Source organism: Python bivittatus, unplaced genomic scaffold (assembly GCF_059951505.1).
Source record: "Python bivittatus isolate LINGU-HERP-01145 unplaced genomic scaffold, Pbiv_v1 ctg000470_np1212, whole genome shotgun sequence".
Taxonomy (NCBI): domain Eukaryota; kingdom Metazoa; phylum Chordata; class Lepidosauria; order Squamata; family Pythonidae; genus Python; species Python bivittatus.
Genome location: NW_028277065.1, coordinates 308,568 through 333,888, shown reverse-complemented (window position 1 = coordinate 333,888; position 25,321 = coordinate 308,568). Strand labels below are relative to the sequence as shown.

General features: G+C 37.9%; 4 protein-coding genes across 4 annotated transcripts; all 4 read right to left on the bottom strand.

The window, feature by feature from the left end:
• Nucleotides 1-446: 446 nt before the first annotated feature.
• On the bottom strand, nucleotides 447-1,361 carry LOC148215504 (olfactory receptor 14A16-like). The gene has a single exon (XM_088143043.1). It carries the CDS (start codon nucleotides 1,359-1,361, stop codon nucleotides 447-449), a length of 915 nt encoding a protein of 304 aa, XP_087999169.1.
• Nucleotides 1,362-8,597: 7,236 nt separating this feature from the next.
• Nucleotides 8,598-9,536, bottom strand: LOC148215503 (olfactory receptor 14J1-like). The gene has a single exon (XM_088143042.1). It carries the CDS (start codon nucleotides 9,510-9,512, stop codon nucleotides 8,598-8,600), a length of 915 nt encoding a protein of 304 aa, XP_087999168.1. The 5' UTR covers nucleotides 9,513-9,536.
• A 6,899-nt stretch (nucleotides 9,537-16,435) lies between these two features.
• Nucleotides 16,436-19,293, bottom strand: LOC107326751 (olfactory receptor 14A2-like). The gene is made up of 4 exons (XM_025177393.2): nucleotides 19,198-19,293; nucleotides 18,947-19,027; nucleotides 18,214-18,272; nucleotides 16,436-17,994 (listed from the first exon to the last, which is right to left on the bottom strand). The coding sequence occupies exon 4, from the start codon at nucleotides 17,961-17,963 to the stop codon at nucleotides 17,049-17,051; it is 915 nt and encodes a 304-aa protein (XP_025033161.1). The 5' UTR covers nucleotides 17,964-17,994; nucleotides 18,214-18,272; nucleotides 18,947-19,027; nucleotides 19,198-19,293; the 3' UTR covers nucleotides 16,436-17,048.
• A 2,417-nt stretch (nucleotides 19,294-21,710) lies between these two features.
• On the bottom strand, nucleotides 21,711-22,625 carry LOC148215502 (olfactory receptor 14L1-like). Its single transcript, XM_088143041.1, has one exon. The coding sequence runs from the start codon at nucleotides 22,623-22,625 to the stop codon at nucleotides 21,711-21,713; it is 915 nt and encodes a 304-aa protein (XP_087999167.1).
• Nucleotides 22,626-25,321: the final 2,696 nt, after the last annotated feature.

Sequence of the window (25,321 nt, the reverse complement as noted above, 5' to 3'; positions counted from 1 at the left end):
GCCAGTGTACTTTTGGAAAATCTAAACCTTTACCTAGACATATTATGTGCAAACATTACAGGGGAAGTCATTTTATACAGTGAAGCACAGGAGAAAATAGGTCGAATTGTTTAAACCTCCCTGTGATTACAATTCTTCTCCACAACAGCATTACACCCTGATCCTCACTTCACTAAAGATCACAAATTGTCATCTGTGGCATGCCAGAGGATGCCAAACTTCCACATTTAGCATCTGTAAAGTGCATTCACTGTAATTAAGGATGCAGGAGTTTTGCTCAGCAACCTCTGGACTTCTACCATTCTTCTGCTTTGGAATGTTGGATTTGCCTCCATCCCAGCTATGTCTCCATTTGTCACTTATACATTTTACCAGAGAATTTTAAAAAAAGACAGGAACATGCAAAATTGTGGTGAACAGAATAGAAACAACATTAAAAGAAATTTTCAGAATCTCAACAGTTTAGAAAGGACAAATTTTATATTTTTATTTCTCATGCTATAGATGATTGGATTGAGCAGGGGGGGAAGAAGGGAATACAGGACAGTCAGCCCAAAATCTATGTATGATGGGGTGTTAGAGTGAGGTCTTAGAGAGGCCAAGAATCCAGTTAATAAAAACATAGACACTACTGTAAGGTGGGGAATGCAAGTGGATAAGGCTTTTTGCCTTCCTTGTTCAGAAGGGATTCTTAGCACTGCCTTGAAGATCATGGCATAAGACACAATAATAAAAGTAAAACAACCTAGTGCTGCAATGGCACTGGCTACAAGAACTCCAAGTTCAGCTGGATTGAAGCCAGAGCAGGATAGCTTTAGCATCTGTGGAATTTCACAGAAAAACTGGTTGACCACATTAGAACAAAAAAAGATTGAAAAAGTGCCAGTGGTGTGCAACATTCCATACAGAAGACTTGTGACCCAAACCACAATCATTATTTCTGTGCAGGCTTTCCAATTCATCACCATCTCATAGTGCAGTGGATTGCAAATGGCAACATACCGATCATAGGCCATGACTGTGAGAAGAAAGAAATCAGAAGCTGCAAAGGAAATAAAGAGAAAGACTTGAGCAACGCAACCAATGTAAGAGATGTGTCTGGTGTCCCTGAGGGAATTCACCATGGATTTGGGGACAATGATGGAAACTGAGCCCACGTCCTGCACAGCCAGATTCATCAGAAACAAGTACATGGGGCTATGCAGTCGATTATCTAAAGCAACTGCACAGATGATGAAAAGATTTGTTGTTATAGTTGTCAGATATAACACAAAGAACAAAAAGAAATGTAAAAGTTGCAGATGCCTATTTTTTGAGAATTCCAGGAGCAAAAAGTAAGGCACTGTGGTCTGATTGTCCATCCTTAGCTTATGACTTATTTTAATTTAATTAATTGATTTAATTTAACTTAATTTAATTTATAAACATTGGTGGGCGATACAATTAGATAAAAACAGTGAACTCAATTGATACAAACTTAATTGAGGACAGAATGGAAAATGGAGGGAAAACATGCCAAGAATGAAAAGAGAGTCACACAATTCAAAGAATGGATGCAGTACATTCCTGCATCGAATCACAGTACTATTCATGTATTTCAATCCATACTTGACTAAAGACCTAATCATCAGCCACAACTTTTTTCTTCTTCCACTCCATTCTTTTCCTTCTTGCACTGGTTAAAATCTTTGCCTAGGACTCAGACGACCTCGTCAAGTCCATCTTCATTGGAAGTTCCCTGGAGTTAATGGACCAGTAAGTATCTCTTGTTGCTGTTACAGAATTGTTATACTGGTGGAAAATTGGAGACAGGGCTCTCATATAGAGAGAGCTCCTGAAGGAAAGACAGGATACAAATCTAGCAGAGAAATAATAAAATTAATTGTTATGTCTTTTACTTTGAAAGCTTGAGGGAATACACTTCCAATTGCCTGAATTTGTGTAACACATCCAGAGAGAGAAACACACATACACACATACACGGAATCATTTTATCAGTTGCTCTGGGAATGTTGAGGCTGAAAAAAATAACTTAGTGCTTTCAAAAAATAAATATTAATTGACAAATATCTATATAATAGTTCATTAAAGTACACGAAAGGTATATTGGAATTGTCCAAAAGAAAACATTATTACATACATTTCATATTCAACAGGTGGCTCTTAAAATCACAGTTCATGAGAAAAACACATATTTTTATCATGAGAAATGAGAATTAAGAAGGACATCTTCATATTCTGGTCAGAATTCTCCATTTAAAATTTCATTTATGTACAACATTTAGCAAAGATTTGAAAATTACGAGCAGTTTGAGAAGGGGACCAACTGCCAAGGGTAATGATGGTTCATCTTCAATCAATGTTTTCAAGCAGGGGCTGGACAGCCATCTGTTAAAGATATTTTAATTTGGATTCCTCATCTGAGGAGGACTTGGATTCAGTATCCTAGAGAGCCCCTTCCAATTCTGTGATTCTGTGAGATACTTCTGTGAATGTTGGTTGCCACTCACACTCTTCATAAAATGTGTTATTTATAGTTTAGTTTTTCATTGTTTTATATTCATAAAATGTATAGTTTAGTTTTCCACTGTTTTTTTATTTTTAATGTGAGCTGCACAGTTACATACTTTGATATACATGTCCAGCTAAACAAGAACATGAACCACCACCCTTAAATATTCCAACCAAATAAGATTTCTCTTTCTCTAAATATGAAGTGAACAGAACATCAGCATCCTTTTAACAGAGTAGTGTTAACATTTATCACCAGTAATACTTAAAAGTTTATAGAAATTCACCCTTTTATCCTTTATGTACAAATGAACCTAAAAATGACTTTGACCATGCTTATTCACTTACTACTTATTTAGTTCAGGCAATCAATCTTATTTCAATATTGAACATTGGTTTCTGAATTTTTGCAAAGTGTACCTATCTTTATTATTAATCTGCACAATCAGCATATTGGAGAGGTACCTTTATGTTTAATATACACTTGATCAGTGGTTTAGGATGTATATACAACCACCGCCACATAGATTCTCTTTTTTCTCATTCATAATGCTTTCAATCTATCTTTTAGCTTCCAAATGTCTGAAAATAAATCTCTCCTTGTTGTCTCCCTTCCTGTAATATATCCTGAGCTAGTAGAACACTAGGTTCTATTATAATTTCACCAAATCCTATTGTCAGTGTGAAAATTATAGAAGCAAAACTAATATAAAGTCATGTAATTCATATATTAAATAAATGCCAATTTATCTCAATAAGAAGGTAATTACTTTTTTGTCAAATGTCCAATATACTTATGCTGCTATACTTACTATTTCTCTTCATAGAATTATTGTGTCTTCTGACGTATGCTTTTTAGACTGTTAAATGTTGGTCCTGTAATAAATACAATCAAGCTATTGTTCAGGTGTATTTTCAGTGGAAAAGGTGACTTTATATTCAGCAAGCTTATTAATCATTTTGTTTCCCTGAAGAGGCAATTACATAACATGAAATATACAATGAAAAATAGACATCTATCTGTCTGTCTGTCTGTCTGTCTGTCTCAACACCTGAGTTCTTATCAACATGATTAGCCATTAAGAGCTGGTACATTTGGAAATATTCTAATACCAGTCATCCCATTGCACTATACAATCATAGCTCATCTTACGAACAGGACTGAGGTTGAAGCTTACCAGTACTCACTTTCCAAACTGAGAATTCAAATATAGATCAAGTGAGAAAACCTGGCAGAAGTATGTTCTGAAACAGGTTTAATCACCTGGGATTTCATTACATCTTTAGCCTTCTAAGTTGTTGGTTGTCACAGTACCTTGTGATATGAATGGATTCCAGAAATTCATGATGCATGGTGGAAAGATATACTGGCTATTAGATTGTCTATCCATTTAATTAGTTGGCCCAGTTTCCAATATTGTGCAATTTTTTAAAAAATTCTCTCATTTTGCTACTTCATGAAAAAGTTTATCAGTATCTATTATATCTGTACATAGTTTAATTTTTTTTTTAAGGCTATAAGGTCTCAAATATTGTACTTTTTTTTGCCATAAATTTATTGGGGATTATATAAAACAAGTAAAAGTAATGCAACAATGTAACAAAGAAATACGTTGTTGAAAAAAAAAATCCCCTCTCATCCCTATGTGTCTTCCTCAATCTCAGGTCTTCTACCAGAGGCCTGGGAGTTTGAGGGTTCTACAGAGTATCTTAGCTGTTCCTAGCACTGCACTCTTCTGGACAGAGAGCTCTGGATATGTTGTTCCTGGGACCTGTTGGAGCCATTCTCCCAGCCTAGGAATCCTGGCTCCAAGTGCTCCTACCACCACTGGGACCACTTTGGCCTTGACTTTCCACATCATCTCTAGTTCCTCCTTCAGGCCCTGGTACTTCTCCAACTTCTCATGCTCCTTCTTCCTGATGTTGCTGTCACTTGGCACTGCTATATCTATCACTACCGCTGTCTTCTGGTCTTTGTCTACTACCACGATGTCTGGTTGATTGGCCAGTACCTGCCTGTCCGTCTGGATCTGGAAGTCCCACAGGATCTTAGCCCTATTATTCTCCATGACTTTCTTGGAATCTCCCATTTGGACCTGGGAGGGTCTAGCCCATACACTGTGCAGATGTTCCTGTGCACAATGCCAGCTACTTGGTTGTGCTGTTCAGTATATGCTGCTCCTGCCTGCATCTTACACCCTGCCACTATGTGTTGGACTGTCTCTGAGGCGTCTCTGCACATACTGTACCTTGGGTCCTGTCTAGTGTGGTAGACTCTTGCTTCTATGGATCTGGTGCTTAGTGCCTGTTCTTGTGTTGCTATGATCAGTAACTCAGTGTTGCCTTTTAGTCCAGCCCTTTCCAGCCACTGATAGGATTTCCCAATGTCAGCCACCTCAGCTATCTGTCAATGGTACATCCCATGCAGGGTTTTGTCTTGCATGGTACTTCCTCCACTTGAACTTCCTCCCATGTCTACTGCTGCCTCAGGCATTCTCTCAGCAGCTCATCTTTCGGTGCCATCTTACTGATGTACTCCTGAATGCTCTGGATTTCATCCAGGACAGTGGCTCTGACACTCACCAGATCCCCACCCACCCTCTTTCCAGCTGATGTAAAGTTTCCAGGTGTTGGACTTGGGATGGAAATCTCCGTAGATTTTGAGGAGCTTCTTGTTCTTCACATCAGCAGCCTCCATGTCCTCCTTTGGCCAGCTCTCTATGCCAGTAGGTTAATTGATGACTGGCAGGGGTGTATGTGTTCATGGTGTGGATTTTGTTCCTCCCATTCAGCTGGCTTTCCAGGACCTGTCTTAGCCTTCGTTGATACTTCAATCTTGCGATCTTCCCTGGCTCTTCACTGTGGTTCCCATGTGACAGTGGGATGCCAAGATACTTGTAGTTAGTCTGTTTGTCTGCTATATGACCCACTGGTAGTCCGACCCTATCAGTCTTAACTAACTTCCCTCTCTTTACTACCATCCAGCCACACTTATCTAGTTGGAATGACATCCCAATGTCCTTGCTGTACATCCATGTCTGGTGGATCAGCAAATTAATGTCTTGTTCAGTCTTAGCATGCAGCTTGATGTTATCCATGTAGAAGAGGTGGCTGATGGTATTTCCACTCTTGAATTTGTATTTTATTTATTTATTTATTTATTTATTTATACATCTGATTTATTGTCCGCCCATCTCCCCCCAATGGGGAGCTCTGGGCGGCTCACAAAGTATATATATATATAAACCTAACAGTGAGAAATCTTACAATTAGTGCTATTACACTATGTGACCAGGGGTTATCTGGCCTTTTTTCCTTTCTCCATAGATCTTTCTCGCTGCTTGCATCGCTTGTTGCTCATGTCGGCTGCATTCAGAGTTCGGCCAGCACCGCTATTTTGCTCCCCCGCGCAGCACCGTCGGTTCCTCCCATCTAAATGGGAGTCCCCATTTATCTACTCACAGATGGAATAGCTTTCAAACTGCTGGATGGGCAGGAGCTAGGACAAGGGACAGGAGCTCACCCGTCCTGCAGAACCGGGGCCGAACCACTGGAATGCCGACCATTTCTGACCGGCAAACTCCAGCGTCATTAAGCCCTTGTGCCACCACGTCTCCTATTCATCTCCATCTCCATCTCCATCTCCATCTCCATCTCCATCTCCATCTCCATCTCCATCTCCATCTCCATCTCCATCTCCATCTCCATCTCCATCATCTCCATCTCCACCTTCACCTTCACCTCCACCTCCACCTCCACCTCCACCTCCACCTCCACCTCCACCTCCACCTCCACCTCCACCTCCACCTCCACCTCCACCCATCCATCCATCCATCCATCCATCCATCCATCCATCCATCTATATTGTGTTCCTTTGTCAAAAAGTTTGACTACCATTTTGAAAATCAAGATTCCATTTGAAATGGAGCACTTATCATATTGTCTCAAACTTCCTGACATTCCTTTAAAGGGTTGATACACTTTCTGACATTTAAATTGGGTCATTTTCAAAAACATTTCACAAAGTCCTTTCGCATCAATGGCCTATTCTAATTGTCACTAAATCTGAATTCACTTTTTTATGTATATGGACTTCATTTAAGAAAATGTATATATTTACTTCTCTTGGAGAAGTGGAAAACTTCTCTACTCCACCTTTCAGTTCAGAAAAATTCATCATTATTGAAATATGTTCCAGATTGCTTGGATTAGCAGCTGTGGCTTCTAAAAATCAAGATAAGGAAGAAAGGAAGGGAGAAAGATGCTAAGCATCTTATTAAGAAAAAAAAATCATGGAATCTGAAATATTTTGCAAGTCATATTTAGAAATGACTGCTACTATTCACTGATCTGCTGAGGATTTTGTTTTCCCCCCCCTACATAATATTATTTAATAATGTAAATTGGTTTGTTGCAGATTGGTAGTTGCAGGAAAATTGGTACAGGCCAAGGATAGTTAAAATGTTTAGTTAAATTGAATTGCAGGAGGCAGGAGGCAGGAACTAGGAACTAGGAACTAGGAACTAGGAACTAGGATAGAAATCCTTTGCTGGTAGGCATCCTGACACCTAAGGTTGAAGTTTACTGTACCAGGCCCTAAAGTTTAGGCACTGGGAGGGAGGATGGGATGAAGAATGAAAAGCTGGTTTGGGAGCAGGAAGAGTGGAGATTAGATCCATGAAGGAAGCATCAAGCAGTCAGAAATAAAGTGAGAAGAACAGCACACACAGCATTGATAATTATACTAAGCATGTTACCAAGGAAATGAAGGAAATTAAGTAGTTGAACTGTGTACTGGGCCTTTGAAATGTAATGCACTTTTAAGCAGACCGGCCAGTCTATTCTGCCAGAGAAAAAAAGATGTCTGATTGCTCTAGGCCACCCTCCCTATAGGACACAGGGAGATTCAGTCTACTAAATTCAATAGCTTAGTGTTGCTCACAGTTACTGTTATGCCTGCATAATATTGTTCCCTTTTAAGTGTGCTGTTTCCTACTAATAAAACTAAAAGCTGTAAAAAAGTGCACAACTAGAGGTTGGATAATTTCATAATGAATGGTTCAGAAAAGAAGGAAAATCTCCCCTTGGTGACCATCTCCAGCTTGTGGAAGGTACGGTAGCAGGCTTATCTAAAATAAATTAAGTAAGAGATGAAAGACATCCTGCTTGAGAGATCCTCTGGAGGAAACACTTCCTGAAATTCATGCCCAGCTTCTCTGCAATACCGCTACCATTCCATCACAAATTTCATTCACAGGGCATCAACAGACACATTGGCTAGTTTCCCTCAATAACATTTTCCTCCCAAATTGTAGTTGATTGAATAAATCATGGTGTAAATGCCATGATATAGAGTGATGAATGAAATTAGTTCCACTATAGAAATTCCCTAATAAATACTTTTTTAAAAAAATGTATTTATTTATTTGTTCATTCATTCATTCATTCATTCATTCATTCATTCATTCATCCAGTCATTTATTCAATTTTTGTGGACACCCATCTCAAGAAGTTACTCTGCATGGTGAAAAAATTTAAAAAAGAAAATAAAAACAATTACACTAATCCAAACATTAAAATATATAGCAGCTGAGAATAAATCATATACGATAAGCAATAAAATTATGATCTTCAAATACTCTAGGGACCTGTGAATGAATAGGAAAATGTTTCTATATGCAAATACTTTGCACAGTTTTAATAGTTTTCTCTTAGGTGGGTCTGCCTTTCTTCTGCAGAAATTGTGACTCGCACTGATTTATCCTGATAGAACAGCAAATCTAGAGGTTTTTCAAAAATGTTGCCTCATTATTTTAATAGCTCCTGATACTGAGTTTGCTCTTTGTCTTTAACAATTGTCTTTAAATTTTGAAAATCCAGATGCTACTAAACTTCAAGTCCTAAAACTTAGACAAGCATGCCCAATAATTAGGTGTACAGCAATTTCTGGAGTGCCACTATAGGTCTGGAATGAGACACTAAATCACCATATCAATAGTGTTTCACTTATAAATATTTTTGTTTCAAGGGAGGAGAAAAGTTCAGTGATAAGAAAATAGAAGTGAAAGCATTGCTGAAACAAACTTTCAAAATCCCCATACTTTAGACAGCACAATCTTGATATTCTTATTTCTCATGCTATAGATGATCGGATTCAACAGGGGTGGAAGTAAAGCATATAGGACAGTTAATGCTAAATCTAAGTAAGATGGGGTGTTAGAGGGAGGTCTCAGATATGCCAAAGATGTAGTTAAGCAAAATATTGAAACAACTGTAATGTGGGGAATACAAGTAGAGAAGGCCTTTTGCCTTCCCTGGACAGAAGGGATTCTCCACACTGTTTTGAGGATCATGATATAAGATATGAGGATAAAAGTAAAACAAATTAATCCTGCAATGGTACAAGCAGCAACAACTCTAACTTCAATGAGATTGAGAGTAGAGCAGGATAATTTTAGCAACTGTGGAATTTCACAGAAAAACTGGTTGACAACATTAGAACAGAAAGAGACTGAAAAGGTGCCCCTGGTATGCAGCATTCCATAGAGGAGACTGGTTGCCCACACCAGAATCATTATTTCAGTGCAGGCTTTCCAATTCATTACTGTCTCATAGTGCAGTGGATTGCAAATGGCAACATATCGATCATATGCCATGACTGTCAGGAGGAAGAAATCAGAAGCTGCAAAGGAAATAAAGAAAAAGACTTGAGCAGCACAACCAAAATAAGAGATGGATCTGGTATTCATGAGGGAATTCACCATGGATTTGGGGACAATGACTGAAATAGAGCCCAGGTCCTGCACAGCCAAATTTGTTAGAAAGAAGTACATGGGGCTGTGCAGCCGATGCTCAGTAGCCACTGCAGAGATGATGAGAAGATTTGCTGTAGCAATTGCCAGGTACAATATTAGAAACAAAAACAAATGCAGAAGCTTCAGCTGCCAGGTTTCTGAGAAATCCATGAGAAGAAAGTAAGGCACTGTGGTTTGATTATCCATGTTTCATTTATGACAAAGATACATGCCCCACCTGCAAAGAAGTAGAGATGGGAGAGACAATTAAAATACGGAGAGCTATAGCTGGATATGCATTGAGAACAGAACAATGGTGTAATGGTCTTTGAGGGTAACCTTGAGAGACAGAGGGAGGAAGTGCCACAGACAAAGGATCCCACTTGGATTAATAGAAATGGCCTCCCAAGGTTATTCAAAGGCCATTGCAGATAGAAGAAAAGTAAACCATGGAAGAATGAAATTGGGAGCATCCCACGCAAAAAATAGATGAAATGTACAGATGTATTAAAGGCCAACCTGTAAATTTCTATACATATGAACTAAAGAACGAGGCACTGACTTCACATTTTTCCTTCCCTCCACACTTCCCTCCATCCCATTCCTTCTTGTGATGATCAAACTGTTTGCCTAGGACTGGAAAGACACTTTTCAAGTCCATCTTCAGCCATGGAAGTTGCTCGGGAATCTTTGGGCCAGTCACAATTTCTCACCACGCTTACAGGGTTGTGGTGGTGAAAGTTTTGACGAGGAGGAGCTGTGCATGGTGCCTTGTGCTTCTGGAGGAAAACCAGGATACCAGTCCTGTGAAGAAATGCAGAACATTAATTATGAAATATTTTACCTTGAAAACCTGAGAGCAAAACTGTCCTATTTGACTATGTGAAAAAAAGGAGCAATAGAGAGATGACAAGGTGACGTAGAGTGTTTGCTTGTCCTCTACTCTAGGAACACACTGGTAAAAAATAGGATAATAATGTTTTAAATCAAAACTTACACACTAGATGTAAACACTTATTTAATAGTATATTAGTTGAAAGGGGAAAAAAAAGAATTTTGCTGAAGAGAATAACTTCCATTTTGATATTGATCAGGTGGTCTTTAAACTTACATAATTACTTCACTTTAAAGTATTTTTTTTTTAATCAAGAGAAGTGAGATATAAGAAAAATAAATTAATAAATCTTCTCTCCCCAGAATTAGAAGTCTTACAAGACAAGGCAGCTAGGCAGAACTTGACTTTCTCTGACTCTATTTCCTGGCTTTGCAACCATCATGTGAGGAATCTTAGAGGGGGGGTTGACACAGTTCATCATTTCCCATATTTGCATATTTATTTTATTTTATTTATTTGTCCATTTGTCAATCTAATGGACAAAACTACAAGGGTTATTTTGACATCAGTGACTTTCCAGCTGATATTGTCCCATACTGTTTGTTTAGGAAAGTTTCTAACAAAGCAGTGTGATAGTGGGACCAAATACTACAGTAATCTCTTCCTTGGTTATTTGCAAGGAGAGGCTTGAAAAGCATCAGGCAAAGAGATATTCACTTTAACTGCTTTAACTGATCAGGGAATGGAATTTAATAGAAGTGGATTTGATAGGGATGCCTGCTGTACCTCTATGGTTCTCTGATATGCATTTATGATTCCTGGTTGTTACTTACCATTTTTTCTCTTCATATGTGCCGTATACAGTATTCAGTTTCCAAATGGTTATATACAGTATGTCAGATGGACAAAAGAGGTTTATAAGGGTTGCACTGGAAACAGGTATGATTCTTCAGTTTTTCCCACAGATGTACAGCTCACTTTCTCTCTCTCTCTCTCTCTCTCTCTCTCTCTCTCTCTCTCTCTGTGTATTTCTACCTAAGTTTTAAAAAGCTTTCTTCCATCCAAAACAATCATATTTCCTTCCTTCACATAGTTCATTTTGCCAGAAGATGAAAGACACAACCTACTGGAGCTAAGAACTTTTATAATTCAGTGTCCCTTTGAACAATGTAGAATTGTATATACCTCATTTTAACAATAATTGATAGTTTAATAAGTTCATTTAATAAGAAAAATAAATGTCAGAAATGTCAGTATCAATTCTTTTTTTTATGTCCCAAGGGATAATAAAATGATTTTGGTGATGCTAATTCACCCATTAGCAATCAATTTATCCAGGCAATTTCATTTCAATATGCTCTTTTATGCATGTTGGTTTGGGTTGTATATTTTTGCAAATTGTAGATATCTTTCTTTTTGTTCTCTACAATCAGCATGTGAAAGAAATACTAATATGATTAATATGTTATTGTATGTGATTGTTTATAATACTGTTCATTATTCTGATTCACGATGTCTGAAATCTAATGTTTGAGGTCCAAATTTCGAGGGAAAAAAATCTCCTTTGTTGTCTCCCCACAAATAGCGTATCTTCTATATCATAGCAGGAGCTTATGAAATCATTTGATGAATTCCTCTTTTGGATATACAAATTATAGAAGCAAGTTTTATATATAAACATTTCAGACATATATAAAATCAAATACTGGCAGAGAGAGAATTGGCTTTTTTCTTGTGACTTACTATTTTTCTCCATAACTGTATTGTTCTTCTGATGTAAGCTCTTTAGACCACTGAATACTGATCCACTAATAAATAAATGGTATGCTGCTCATTTTCAGGAAATGAAACACAACTACATTGAAAGTTAAGAGGTTTATATTCAAAAGGTTTATAGTATATATTTTTTGTCTCTCAAGGCTAATGTGCACCAAATTAAAGATGACTTCAGCATGCCTGTTAACATAATTAGCAATTAGCAACTTCATAGTTATCTTAGAATGCTCTAGTACCAATTATCCCATTGCATAATAACATCTCAGAATGATTGTAACATCATAATTAGGGCAGAAGAATACCAACATTTTAAAATAAGAGGCTTCAAACATGGATCAGTGGAGATGACATGAAGCTTGGTTCTAGGACAAGTTTCATAACCTATTGTACTTTCATTATCTTAATCTTATTGTACTTTCATCATCTTAAGAGATCCTATCCTCTATCTTAATGCCTTCTTACTTTCTGACTATCCTCATATCTTGTGATACTAGTGATACTAGTGAGTTCCACAAATTAATTTTGCATAGTACAGGATGCTTGGTCTTCTGTCCATTTCATTAGACCCTCCAACTTCCACTCTTACACAAAAGAAAAAATAAATCTTTTTCTTATTTTGCCACTTTAAATGTTTATTATGCACGTCTTTAGTCAACATTTTTTTAAAAATGTGATAAGTTCTCAAATACTGTACCCATTTCTGCTAGAAAAGGTGTTCCAGCATCAACTCCTCCATTGTTTTTTGGATTTTCCTTGTTTAATCTTTAGTAGTTGTGTTGCTGAGAACGAGAAAGCTATGGCATGTAATAACTAAATGGGGCTGTGCCATGAGTTAAATTGGGGGTCTCCATCTTCTTGGGCAATTGGTGTATTTTCAGCTCTGGGACCATTCATAGAGGCAACATAAGATTTGTAACATGGTGAGGGAAAGGGCTTAACCATTTACGGGTTAACACCCACTTATCAGAAGACAAATTAATGAGGATATTTTTGATAGTCTCTTTTTCCCTCCAAGACATTTTCACTGCCCAGCAACAGTTTTATTTTTGACAAATATTGGTCTAGTGCATTATTCTAAATATGGTGATTATAGAAATTAGTCCTTTGTTGTCCTTTTCCTTAATGTAATACACTGTTAGCAAACAGACACAAGTCATATACAGTAGACCCTTGCAAACATCCATGGACTCAGAGTAAGACCACCTTAAGAAGTACAAATCTATCAATGACTGCCAGTCATGATTGCTCTAGGTTGTAGAATACTATACCTCTCTGTAATAAACAATAAGCTCATCCTCATATTCTGTGAACTATTGCATGAAGATCCCATTGTAACTGTTTAAATCATCGTGTAGTTATAATCTCACTTCCATCTCATTCCAAGAGCCCATGGGGACAGGGTAATGTTGTCTTTAGTTGTTCTGATGTGAAATTTGTGTTTTCCCTCTTCTGCTTCCACAAATCTTACCGGATAGATAATCTACAGTGCCTCAGTGATGCTGCTGGCAATGCTGAAGTCAAAGGCAGGGATCTATCCAGTTCCCATGGGTCACGTAAGCCTACTTCAGGTATGCCCCTCATTCTCTGGTTACTGGGCCCTGCCATCTTCATTCACATTGGCTTGAATTGCAAGAGGGTCCAGAGATCTGTCTTGCACAGAGTAGACCTATCAACCAGGCTTCATTTTGATTTTGACAGTGGAGAATAGATTTGTTCTTAAAAAAAAAAAAAAGAGGCGGGGGGACAAAAACATAGTTCTATTCTATCTAACACTTCCTACTATACCTATTAATGTTCAATCAATTTTTACTTTCTTTCATGTGGCAGCCCTTCTGGTTTTCAAGACTGTTGTTCTGAAGGTCTCTAATAGCTTAAAAGTAGTTAATGAGCAATTCCTGAAAGTGATTAGAAAATGAGGTTTGCAAACTTAGCATCCTTTAAAACTTTCCCCTGTGGTTGGAATCAAGATGGCTAATCCTATCATCTCCCAGCATTCAAAACCATGGAAAAACACTGTTCTGCAGTTTTCTCATGAGGAGCAGCTGTCCAGACTCCACGCAGGGAATCCTCTTCTTATCCAGAGAGGTTCCAAGGAGCTAGTCTACTTACTGATTCCTTGGTCTTTGCCATGGTTGTCAGTTCTGCTTTCACAGAGCCATCTTCAGTTCGCCATACCTCACCCGGAAGCCCCAATCAATGTCAATTCCAAGGGTAGTTACTGTACATGTTGCCATTAGTCTTGACTTCTTTATATTTAATCTTAGTCTTCTTTTTTTTTATCGTGTCCCTTGACTTTCATGACTAGAGCTTGCAAATCATTTGTGTTTGCAGGTATCAGAGTAGTATCATCAGCATGGCACAGGTTATTGATATTTCTTCTTCCAGGTTGAAAACTACACTCATCTTCCAGTCCAACTTCCCTCAATATATATTCCTTGCATAGGTTGAATAAATAAAGGATGACTATACGCCTTGCTTATTCCTTTGTAAACCTGGAGCTAGTCTGTTACGACATGCACCACCCATACTATGGATTTCTGATTGTGTTTCACATGAGGACAATGAGACATTCTAGGATTCCATTTCTCTAAACACATCCCACAACTTAACATAATCAACATAATCATCATATTCATGATAAGACAAAGTGAAACCCTACAAATCTATCAGTGATGGCAATTCATTTTTGTTCCAGGTTGAAAAACACTATGCCATTCTATACTAGACTATGGACTCATCCTCCCATCATACAGACTGTGGCATGAAGACATCTTCATAACTATTTTGAAGGGACATGACATCATAATGTCACTTCTATCTTATTTCCAGAGCACTACAAAGATAGTCTAAATTTTCTCTAGGCCTTATTTCCTTCACTATGAGATTCTGAAAACTCAAGGATGCACAATCTTCTTTGACTGACATTCAGTGGCATTTCATGGGAATGTACCCAAAAAGTAAGGTGGGGGCATTATAAAAATAAATTGGATGTTGCTTCATTTAAGTGTATTTTATCAGTGTTTACTTTCCATAGAGTTAATATTTTTCCTTTTATTGTCATTTTGAAAACTTTAATTTAGTCATTGGATTAGTTCCATTGGTTGGATTTGAGATGTTGGGATTTCACTGCCCTCTGCTTGGCCATGCTTGAACTTGGATCCTGTCAATAACCTCCACCACCTCATCCACTGTAATCCACTTATCCCTGACTTTGGAGTACTTTGGGTTCAAAGCAAGAGATCCTCTGCAAGGCCAAACAAGGACAGCTCTGAGCAAGAGCCATCCTTGCACAGCTGTGTCCCAGTGGCCCAACTAGTGACAGCTACTACCCAAATGATCTGCTGCCTGGCCAGCAACACTAGAAATTCCTGAGGATTCCAATTGTCCTAATATGCACACTTTGTGCAAGTGTGTGGCTTTTCCTTTTTTGTCTTTTCTCATCACCTCTTTAGTGCTTGGAAAAGATAGGTAAGCTACAAGGCTTGTATGTGTTCAACTGCATAATAGGATCACTTATCAAATTATGATCTTTTTCTCTTTTTGCCAGTGCAGACAGACAACCCATTACCCTTCCTTTACAAGTCATTTGCTATTCCAATAATGCTTCCGTGATGGGGGAGGGAACCCTGTAGCAAATAATGAATGTTACACAATTATGAGGTAAGCATTTTCCCTTTTGCATGTACATTGTGGCAATTCTATATCTATCTATCTATCTATCTATCTATCTATCTATCTATCTATCTATCTATCTATCTATCTATCTCACACTCACCTCATTGTTTTTGCCAGATTCTGGGGAAAAAAAAAACTGGGATTCCAAGGACATTATCAGACTCATTTCCAAGAGTCCAGTGCAATTCTCCCAACTAAACATTTTCTCACAAAAATAGGAATAATGTTATTCTGATTTTGGGGAAAGGTTTTACCCCCCTGGAGAGCATCTGAGTGCATGAATTCAGCAAAATTCTCTTCTAATGAAGGAATCATTCAAGATCTCCACATTTTAGACAAAACAGATCTCATAGTCCTATTTCTGATGGTATAGATAATTGGATTGAGCAGGGGGTGGAAGAAATGAATACAGGAAAGTTAATGTTAAATCTTTGTAAGATCGGGTAATAAAGGGAGTCCTCAGATAGGCCAGGCATGCAGTTAAGTAAAATATGGAAACAACTGTAAGGTGGGGAACACAAATGGAAAAGCCTTCTGCCTTCCTTGCCTATAACATATTTACCACAGTGTTTGAAAATCATAATATAGGACACTTTGATAAAATTGATACACTGATTAAAAAGGGGAAGCCACTTTACACAGGAAAGCACAAGGAAAACTAGGCCACTTCATTTAAACCTCCTTGCCATTACAATTGTTTCCCACATCCTAATCCTCATTTCACTAAAGACCAGGAGTTGTCACCCTGTGGCTTGCAAGAGGCTGCCAAACATCCATATTTCACATCTGTAAAGTTCATTGACAGTAATTAGGGAGGCAGGATATTTATTTATTTTATTTATTTATACATTTGATTTATTCTCCCAACGGGGAACTCTGAGCGGTTCACAAAGCATACATACAAACCTAACAGTGACAAATCTTACAAATCTTACAATTAGTGCTATATCTATTATGCTATGTGGCCAGCAGGGGTCGCTAGGGGGTCATCCGGGCTTTTTCCTCCTCTGTAGATCTTTCTTGCCACTCGCATCCAATGTCGCTCGTGCCGGTTGCATTCGGAGTTCGGCCAGCACCGGTATTTTGCTCCCCAGTGCAGCACCGCTGGTTCCTCCCATCTAAACGGGAGTCCCCATTTATCTACTTACAGATGGAATAGCTTTCAAACTGGTGGGTGGGCAGGAGCTAGGACAAGGGACCGGAGCTCACCCCACCCCGCGGAGCCGGGCCCTTGTCTGGAGTGCGGACCATTTTTGACCGGCAAACTCCAGCATCATTAAACCCTATGCCTATTTGCAGAGAAACTTCTGGTTTTCTATATTTTTATGGTTTGAGAGATTTAATTTGCCTCCATCACACCTGTGTCTCCTTTCTAGCTTATTCCTCTATTCAGAGAAATAAGGAAAAGAACATGCAAAATTGAGGTGGACAGACTAGAAACAACATTAAAAGAATATTCAGAACCTCCACAGTTTAGAAAGGACAAATCTGATATTCTGATTTCTCATGCTATAGATGATTGGATTGAACAGGGGTGGAAGAAGGGAATACAGAACAGTCAACCCAAAATCTAAGTAAGATGGGGTGTTAGAGGGAGGTCTCAGGTAAGCAAAGCAACCAGTTATTAAAACCATAAGCACTACTGTAAGGTGGGGAATGCAAGTTGATAAGGCTTTTTGCCTTCCTTGTTCAGAAGGGATTCTTAACACTGCCTTGAAGATCATGGCATAAGAGACAATAATAAAAGCGACACATCCTAATCCTGCAATTACACTAGCCACAAGAACTCCAACTTCAACCAGATTGAAACCAGAGCAGGATAGCTTTAGCAACTGTGGAACTTCACAGAAGAATTGGTTGACCACATTAGAACAAAAAAAGACTGAAAAAGTGCCAGTGGTGTGCAACATCCCATAGAGAAGACTGGTGACCCAAACCAGAATTATTATTTCTGCGCAGGCTTTCCAATTCATCACCATCTCATACTGCAGTGGATTGCAAATGGCAACATACCGATCGTATGCCATGACTGTCAGAATGGATACATTAGAACCCAGAAAGGAGACAAAGAGAAAGACTTGAGCAACACAACCAAAGTAAGAGATGTGTCTGGAGTTTGTGAGGGAATTGATCATGGATTTGGGAACAATGACAGAAACTGAGCCCAGGTCCTGCACTGCCAAATTCATCAGAAAGAAGTACATGGGTCTCTGCAGTTGCTGGTGAAAAACTACTGCACAGATGATGAGAAGATTTGCCGTAGTAATTGCCAGGTATAACACAAAGAACAAGAAGAAATGTAGCAGCTGCAGTTGCTGAGTTTCTGAGATTTCCAGGAGCAGAAAGTAACGCACTCCGGTCTGGTTGTCCATGTTTCATTTATGAGAAAGCTGCATGGCATAACTGCAAGGAAGCAGAGGAGGGAGATGCAATTAGATCAGATTTGGGAAGCAGCATTTTGATTTGTTGTGAGAACAGAAAAGAAAAAGTAAAGTAAAGCATGGATAGAATAAATAGAGGACCAGACCATGGAAAAAATAGATGTAAGGTGGACACATACAGTAAGAGTAGAATCAATCAGTTTCTATCCATCTGTACTGAACAACCAACCACAAACCTCACATTTTTCCTTCATTCCTCCTCCCAGTTCTGCTACTTCATGTACTGATGAAAAGTATTGCCTAGGATTAGAATAAAAACTCGTTTAAGTCCATTTTCAAACATGGAAGCTAATTTACCTATTATTGACCAGTCCACCCACTCAATTAATTTCATTTCAATATTCTTTTACATGCATTGGTCTAAGTTTCTGCAAATCATAACTCCTAAAATAGCCTGTCTTCTTATTCCTTAACATCAGAACACTACCTTATGTAATCATTTGATTAAATTCTCTTCCCAGCAGAAACATTATCAAGGCAAGCCTCGGATATAACAAGTCCGACATATTTAAATAAACACCAATTTGCCCCAGAAAAGAGGGGAAAGATTTTTCTGTTAAACATTCCATTTATATGTGACTTACTGTTTTTCTCCATAGATTTTGTCTTCTAAAATATGCTTTTAAGACTGTTAAATATCTCTCCACTAAGTAAATGATGTCCCACTAATTTTCATGTAATGAAACATCTACAGTATCTGCAGTTGAAAAGGGTTCTGTTCTGAATGTTTATTAATGTCTATTTTGTTTCCCTCAAGAGTCTTGTAGACCAAGATAAAACTGACTTCTGTGTGCTTATTAACATAATTAGCAATTAACAACTCTATAGCTACCTCAGAATGGCTCAATACCAGTCATCACATTGCATAATAATATCTCAGAGTGCTGTTAACAGAATTAGGCCCCCAATCATACCAGCAGTCCAAACTGTGAGAGGTGAAAGATCATTCTGTGTTCAGCCCAGATCATTAACACAGGTGTAGAAAATTCAAGTCTCTGTAAAATAAAAAGGAAAATGGCAGAAAAGAGGTTTAAAGTAACCCACAGAATCCTAGTAAAATGCCAGTAGAGTACGGTATATAACAATACCATAGAAACCAATGGAATTTGTGGTGGGAGTCAAAACAAGCAGAAGGATTCTTGCATCCTTGTATTCCAAGCCATACCATTTTGTAGGCTGAATCTGTCACCATCCTCATTTTGGCTGCCTGGGGAGACTGCAGATACATAGCTAAGGAGGAAAAAATCATTTAGACTGACAATGGAAAATCCATACAGAGAGGTACACAGCAGCACAGGCTGTTTGCCTTGTTAAACCTTTGACCAGTGAGTCATGGGCCATGCTGGAGGTGAAAGCAGGTAACAATTAACTCATCAAAGTCAAAGCAGGCAGCTTGATAGTTCATGTCTCATGCTTCGCAATCAAAGAGTGTGCAGAAAACAGGCAAGAAGAACTAGCTTGTTTAAGCAGCTTTTCTTCTTGTTGTTAACTGGAGAAGTGGTCAAGCACAGGACAAGCACAGTGTGTAATTTCCAGGGCATTAGCAGACTCGTTTCCAAGTACACAATCCAATATCTCAACTAACATTCTCCAGATAAAGGGATAATCTATCATTCTTATTTTTCGAACAATATTTGCCCCCCTGAGTCAATGGGAATGCATGAAAAACATAGTAGAGAAGTAACACTGCCAGGTACTCTTCTGCTGAAACATCTTCTTCTAAAACTTAAATATAAATAAAATATTGATGACTTGGGCTACTTTGTAAGTTGTTATGTCCTTATGTACACAATTTGCTTAATCATATTGTTTCTTTAGTTTTGGAGTTGGCATGTTATTATGCACTTAGTTAAGAGTTTTTATAACCATGGTTTATCACTTAGTTTGTTCAGAGATTCAGCAAATTGTAGTTCCTTAAACAAAAAAAAACACTAATCATTGTTTAGTGTGATACCTGAAACCATCTCTCGTAATACTATATCTCAAGGAATTTGTTCCATTAGATCTTTAAACACTTTAAGAACCCTGTGAATGCATGGGAGGAAATGTTCAGATAGAGATTCGTATAAATTTAATTTCTAATTTAGATTTATCATTAATAGAAGGCTGACTTCCTTCAGCAAAATCCAAGGGGTCGCATGGATGTCTCCAGATAGAACTGCAATTAGAAAGACTCTTTAAGGGGTATGGGTTCATTACCTGTTGCCACATGAAAATGTGAATAGGAGGTTCATGGATTTAAAGCAATGCACACACAAATAAGGTAAAAGTTGAAAGAGTTTATTGAGCAAGCAGAGCAAAAGAATAACTTGAACTACAAAGTATAATGTAGACAAGAAATAAACACAGATAAGGAAGGCAGGAAAACAAGACAGCAACACTCAGTAGAGGAGTATAAATATAGGAGATAATCTCATATCCCTTTATCTCTATGCCCTTCACCCTCTTCAATGGAAGGTACTGATGTTGGCTAGATGATTCAGTAAGTATATGGCACCTTTCCTAAATACACTTATACTGAGCCCCAAAATATTTGGTGAATCTTCCATCTTTTATACTTCTTTAGAAAGTATTGGGAGGATGGTGGCACAGATAAAACAAATCCTGAATATTGCTTTTGGTATACCTGATCTGTAGCATGGATGAAACTCAATTATTCCCAAGCATAATTCAATAAGATATCATCCTTGGTGTCCGTCGATCTATCCTCCCTTCCCCAGGTGTTGAACCAAGGAGGATGTGTTATCTCTTCCAATTTGTATCAGATTGTGAGTTTTCTGAAAGCTTAAATAATGTTCTATTACAAATATGCATCATCCTAATTACACTTCTTTCCTCTTTCACTTCTTGTGGTCATCCAGAGGTTGTGTGAGATGGTACCAGCTCACCCATCCTGCCCACCCGGCAGGTCTTGCCAATGCACTTCTAAGAGAAAGAAATAATACAGTACTCTTCAGCTAAAGTGTGTGAGAACCAATTTGGTGTAGTAGTTAAGGCTTCAGAGTAGCAAATGGTAGACTGTGCATTCGAGTCCTGCCTTAGGAATGGAGCCAACTGGGTCACTCTCCCTCAGCCCTGCAAAGCAGGTAACAGCAAACCACTTCCAAAACACCTTGCCAAGAAAATTGCAGGGACTTGTCCAGGCAGCTGCCAGGAGTCAAGATTGACTCGAAGGGCCAAATATCAAAGCGTGTGAGCAAATCACTATTTAAGGAGCGATGAGTTTTAGAGGCCAGTGTACTTTTGGAAAACGTACAGCTTTAGCTAGGCATATTATGTGCAAACATTAGAGGGGAATGCATTTCATACAGGAAAGCACAGCGAAAAATAGGTCACTTCATTTAAGCCTCCATTGCTGTTACAATTCTTCTCCACAATAGCATTACACCGTGATCCTCACTTCACTAAAGATGAGGAGTTGTCAGCCGGTGGCATGCAAGAGGTGGCCAAACATCCATGTTTAGTATCTGTAAAGTGGGTTGACTGTAATTAGGGAGGCAGGATATTTGCAAAGCAACTTCTGGAGTCCTATATTCTTATGGCTTCAGAGGTTGGATTTGCCTCCATCCCAGCTGTGTCTCCCTCTCTAACTTATTCCTCTATTCAGGGAAGTAAAGGAAAAGACAGGAACATGCAAAATTGTGATGAACAGAATAGAAACAACATTAAACGAATGTTTCAGAAGCCCCACAGTTTAGAAAGGACAAATCTGATATTCTTATTTCTCATGCTGTAGATGATTGGATTGAACAGAGGGGGAAGAAGGGAATACAGAGCAGTCAGCCCAAAATCTAAGTAAGATGGGTTGTTAGAGTGAGGTCTTAGATAGGCCAAGCATCCAGTTAATACAAACATAGACGCTACTATAATGTGGGGAATGCAAGTGGATAAGGCTTTTTGCCTTCCTCGTTCAGAAGGGATTCTTAGCACTGCCTTGAAGATCATGGCATAAGAGACAATAATAAAAGTAAAGCAACCTAGTGCTGCAATGGCACTGGCCACAAGAACTCCAACTTCAACTAGATTGAAGCCAGAGCAGGATAGCTTTAGCAACTGCGGAATTTCACAGAAAAACTGGTTGACCACATTAGAACAAAAAAAGACTGAAAAAGTGCCAGTGGTATGCAACATTGCATAGAGAAGACTGGTGACCCAAACCAAAATTATTATTTCAGTGCAGGCTTTCCAATTCATCACCGTCTCATAGTGCAGTGGATTGCAAATGGCAACATACCGATCATAGGCCATGACTGTCAGGAGGGATACATTAGAACCCAGAAAGGAAATAAAGAGAAAGACTTGAGCAACACAACCAAAGTAAGAGATGTGTCTGGAGTTTGTGAGGGAATTGATCATGGATTTGGGAACAATGACAGAAACTGAGCCCAGGTCCTGCAGAGCCAAATTCATCAGAAAGAAGTACATGGGTCTCTGTAGTTGCCGGTGAAAAACTACTGCACAGATGATGAGAAGATTTGCCGTAATAATTGCCAGGTATAACACAAAGAACAAGAAGAAATGTAACAGCTGCAGTTGCTGAGTTTCTGAGATTTCCAGGAGCAGAAAGTAACGCACTCCGGTCTGGTTGTCCATGTTTTATTTCTGAGGAAGCTGCATGGCATAACTGCAAGGAAGCAGAGAAAGGAGGTGCAATTAGATCAGATTTGGGAAGCAGCATTTTGATATGTTGTGAGAACAGAAAAGAAAAAGAAAAGTAAAGCATGGATAGAATAAATAGAGGACCAGACCGTGGAAAAAATAGATGTAAGGTGGACACATACAGTATTAGAATACAATCGGTCAGTTTCTATCCATGCGTACTGAACAACCAACCACAAACGTTACATGTTTTTCCTTCTTTCCTCCCTCCAGTTCTGTTATTTTATGTGCTGATGAAAAGGATTGCCTAGGATTAGGAAAAACCCTGTTCATGGAAGATTAGCATAATTAATTAATTAATATTTATCTATTTTAATTAAAGTTTATTCAGTTTTTAGTGTAAACCGCCCAGAGTCACTCTGTAGTGAGATGGGTGACGACAAATTTGAAATATTAAATAAATAAATAAATTAATAAATAAATAAATAAATAAATAAATAAATATTTGTGGTAATATGTGAACCAATCACAATCTCTTACCAGTCATAGTGGATTGTTGTATTGTTAGAAAATGGGAGGATGTCCTATGGATGGTGCTTTGTGCTTCTATTGGAAAGGCAATATAAATCTAGCATATAGATATAAAAATTGTTACGAGGCTTACCTAGAAATCTTGATGGCAGAAACTGACCCATTGTATAGTGTGTGTATAGTGTGTGTGTGTGTGTCTGTGTGTGTGTGCATGTTATGTGACAGACAAATGGATTTTTTTTTTTTCCTCTCGCTCTCTCTGTTGCCCTAGCAGCTTTTTGGCTAAATAATAGTCATCATCATCATCATCATCATCATCATCATCATCATCATCATCCTTTAAACTAATACATAAATACTAGATTCCTAAAAATGTATTTAATGACATACAGTTAAAAGAAGAAAAGACTTTTACTTAAAACTCCTATTTTGATATTCACTAGGTAGTATTATACATTATTACCCCACCATAAAACATTTTAAGAAAAAAATAAATCAGATATAAGCAGAATAAATAAGCATTTATTCAGACAATGTGGAATGCCACGTATCTACATTTTAAACAATAATACTTCAATCTTAATAAGCAAACAAACAGAGACATTTAGAAATTTTATCATCCATTTCTTTTACTTGTATCCAGAGAGATTGTGAAATGACTTTGCTGATGCTATTTTACCTGTTAGTGATCGGTTCACCCACTCAAATAATTTCATTTCAATATTCTTTTACGTACAAAACCTGAGGGTTTTGCCTAAATCTCTGAAAATCATAACTGTTTTTTATTCTTTATAATCATCATGTGATAAAGGTATGACACGCTAAATATCTGATTCATTGTTTACTATGTACGTAGAAATTTCTCCAAATTGGTGTTCATTAGTCTGATTCATAATACCCCTGGCCACTATAACTCCAACTTCAACTAGAATGAATGCAGAACTTTAGCAATTCTTGAATTTCGCAGAACAAATTGTTGACAACTTTAGAACAGAAAGGGATGGAACAGTTACCAAACGGTACATAAAATTCCATAAAGGAGAACTGTAACACATACCAAAATCACTATTTTGGTGCATGTTTTCCAATTCATCACCATCTCATGGTGCAGTGGATTGGAAATGGTAACACACCGATCATAGGCCATGACTGTCAAGAGAGATAAATCAGAAGCCTCAAAGGAGAGAAAGAGGAAGACTTGAAGAACACAACCAAAGTAAGAGATTGGGGACAATGACTGAAACAATGGCAAGGTCCTGCTCAGCCAAATTAATCAGAAACAAATACATTGTGCAGTTGGGTGATGGTCAAATGCTATTACAGGGATGATGCAAAGTTTTGTTGCTATAGTTGCTAGATATCACACAGGGAAAAATAAGAAATGTAAAACTTGCAGATACCAATTTTATGAGAATTCCAGGAGCAAAAATAAGGCACTGCGACTTGATTATCCATGCTTAACTTATGACTTAATTTAATTTAATTTAATTTAATTTAATTTAATTTAATTTAATTTAATTTAATTTAATTTAATTTAATTTATGAACAGAGGTGTGATACACTTAGATAAAAACAGTGAACATATAGCTTGATACAAACTGACAAAAGAATGGAAAATAGAGGGAAAACATGCAAAGAATGAAAGCAGAATCATACATTCCTGTGTCCAATCACAGCACGATCCATATATTTTAATCCATGATTGACTTAAGTTCTAACCATCAGCCAAAATGTTATCAGACACAAACACACACACACACACACACACAGAGAGAGAGAGAGAGAGAGAGAGAGAGAGAAACATTTTATCATCTGCTCTCGGAATCTTTTGGCTGAAATAATAACTTTAAAGCATGAAGTTATTATTTCAGCCACAAGATTCCAAGAGGAGATGATAAAATGATTCTCTCTCTCTCAACAGCTAAATATTAGTTAACAGATATGTATATAATAGTACATTAAAGTATAATAATCCTACATTAGAATTTTTCAAAAGAAAATATTATTATTCACCTTTCATATTCACTAGGTTGTACTTAAAATTAGAGTACATGTGGAAAGCATATTTTTATCATGCAGAATGAGAACTAAGGAGAACGTTTTCATATTTTGATCTGATTTCTCCAGTTAACAATTCCTTATATTGAACATTTAGCAAA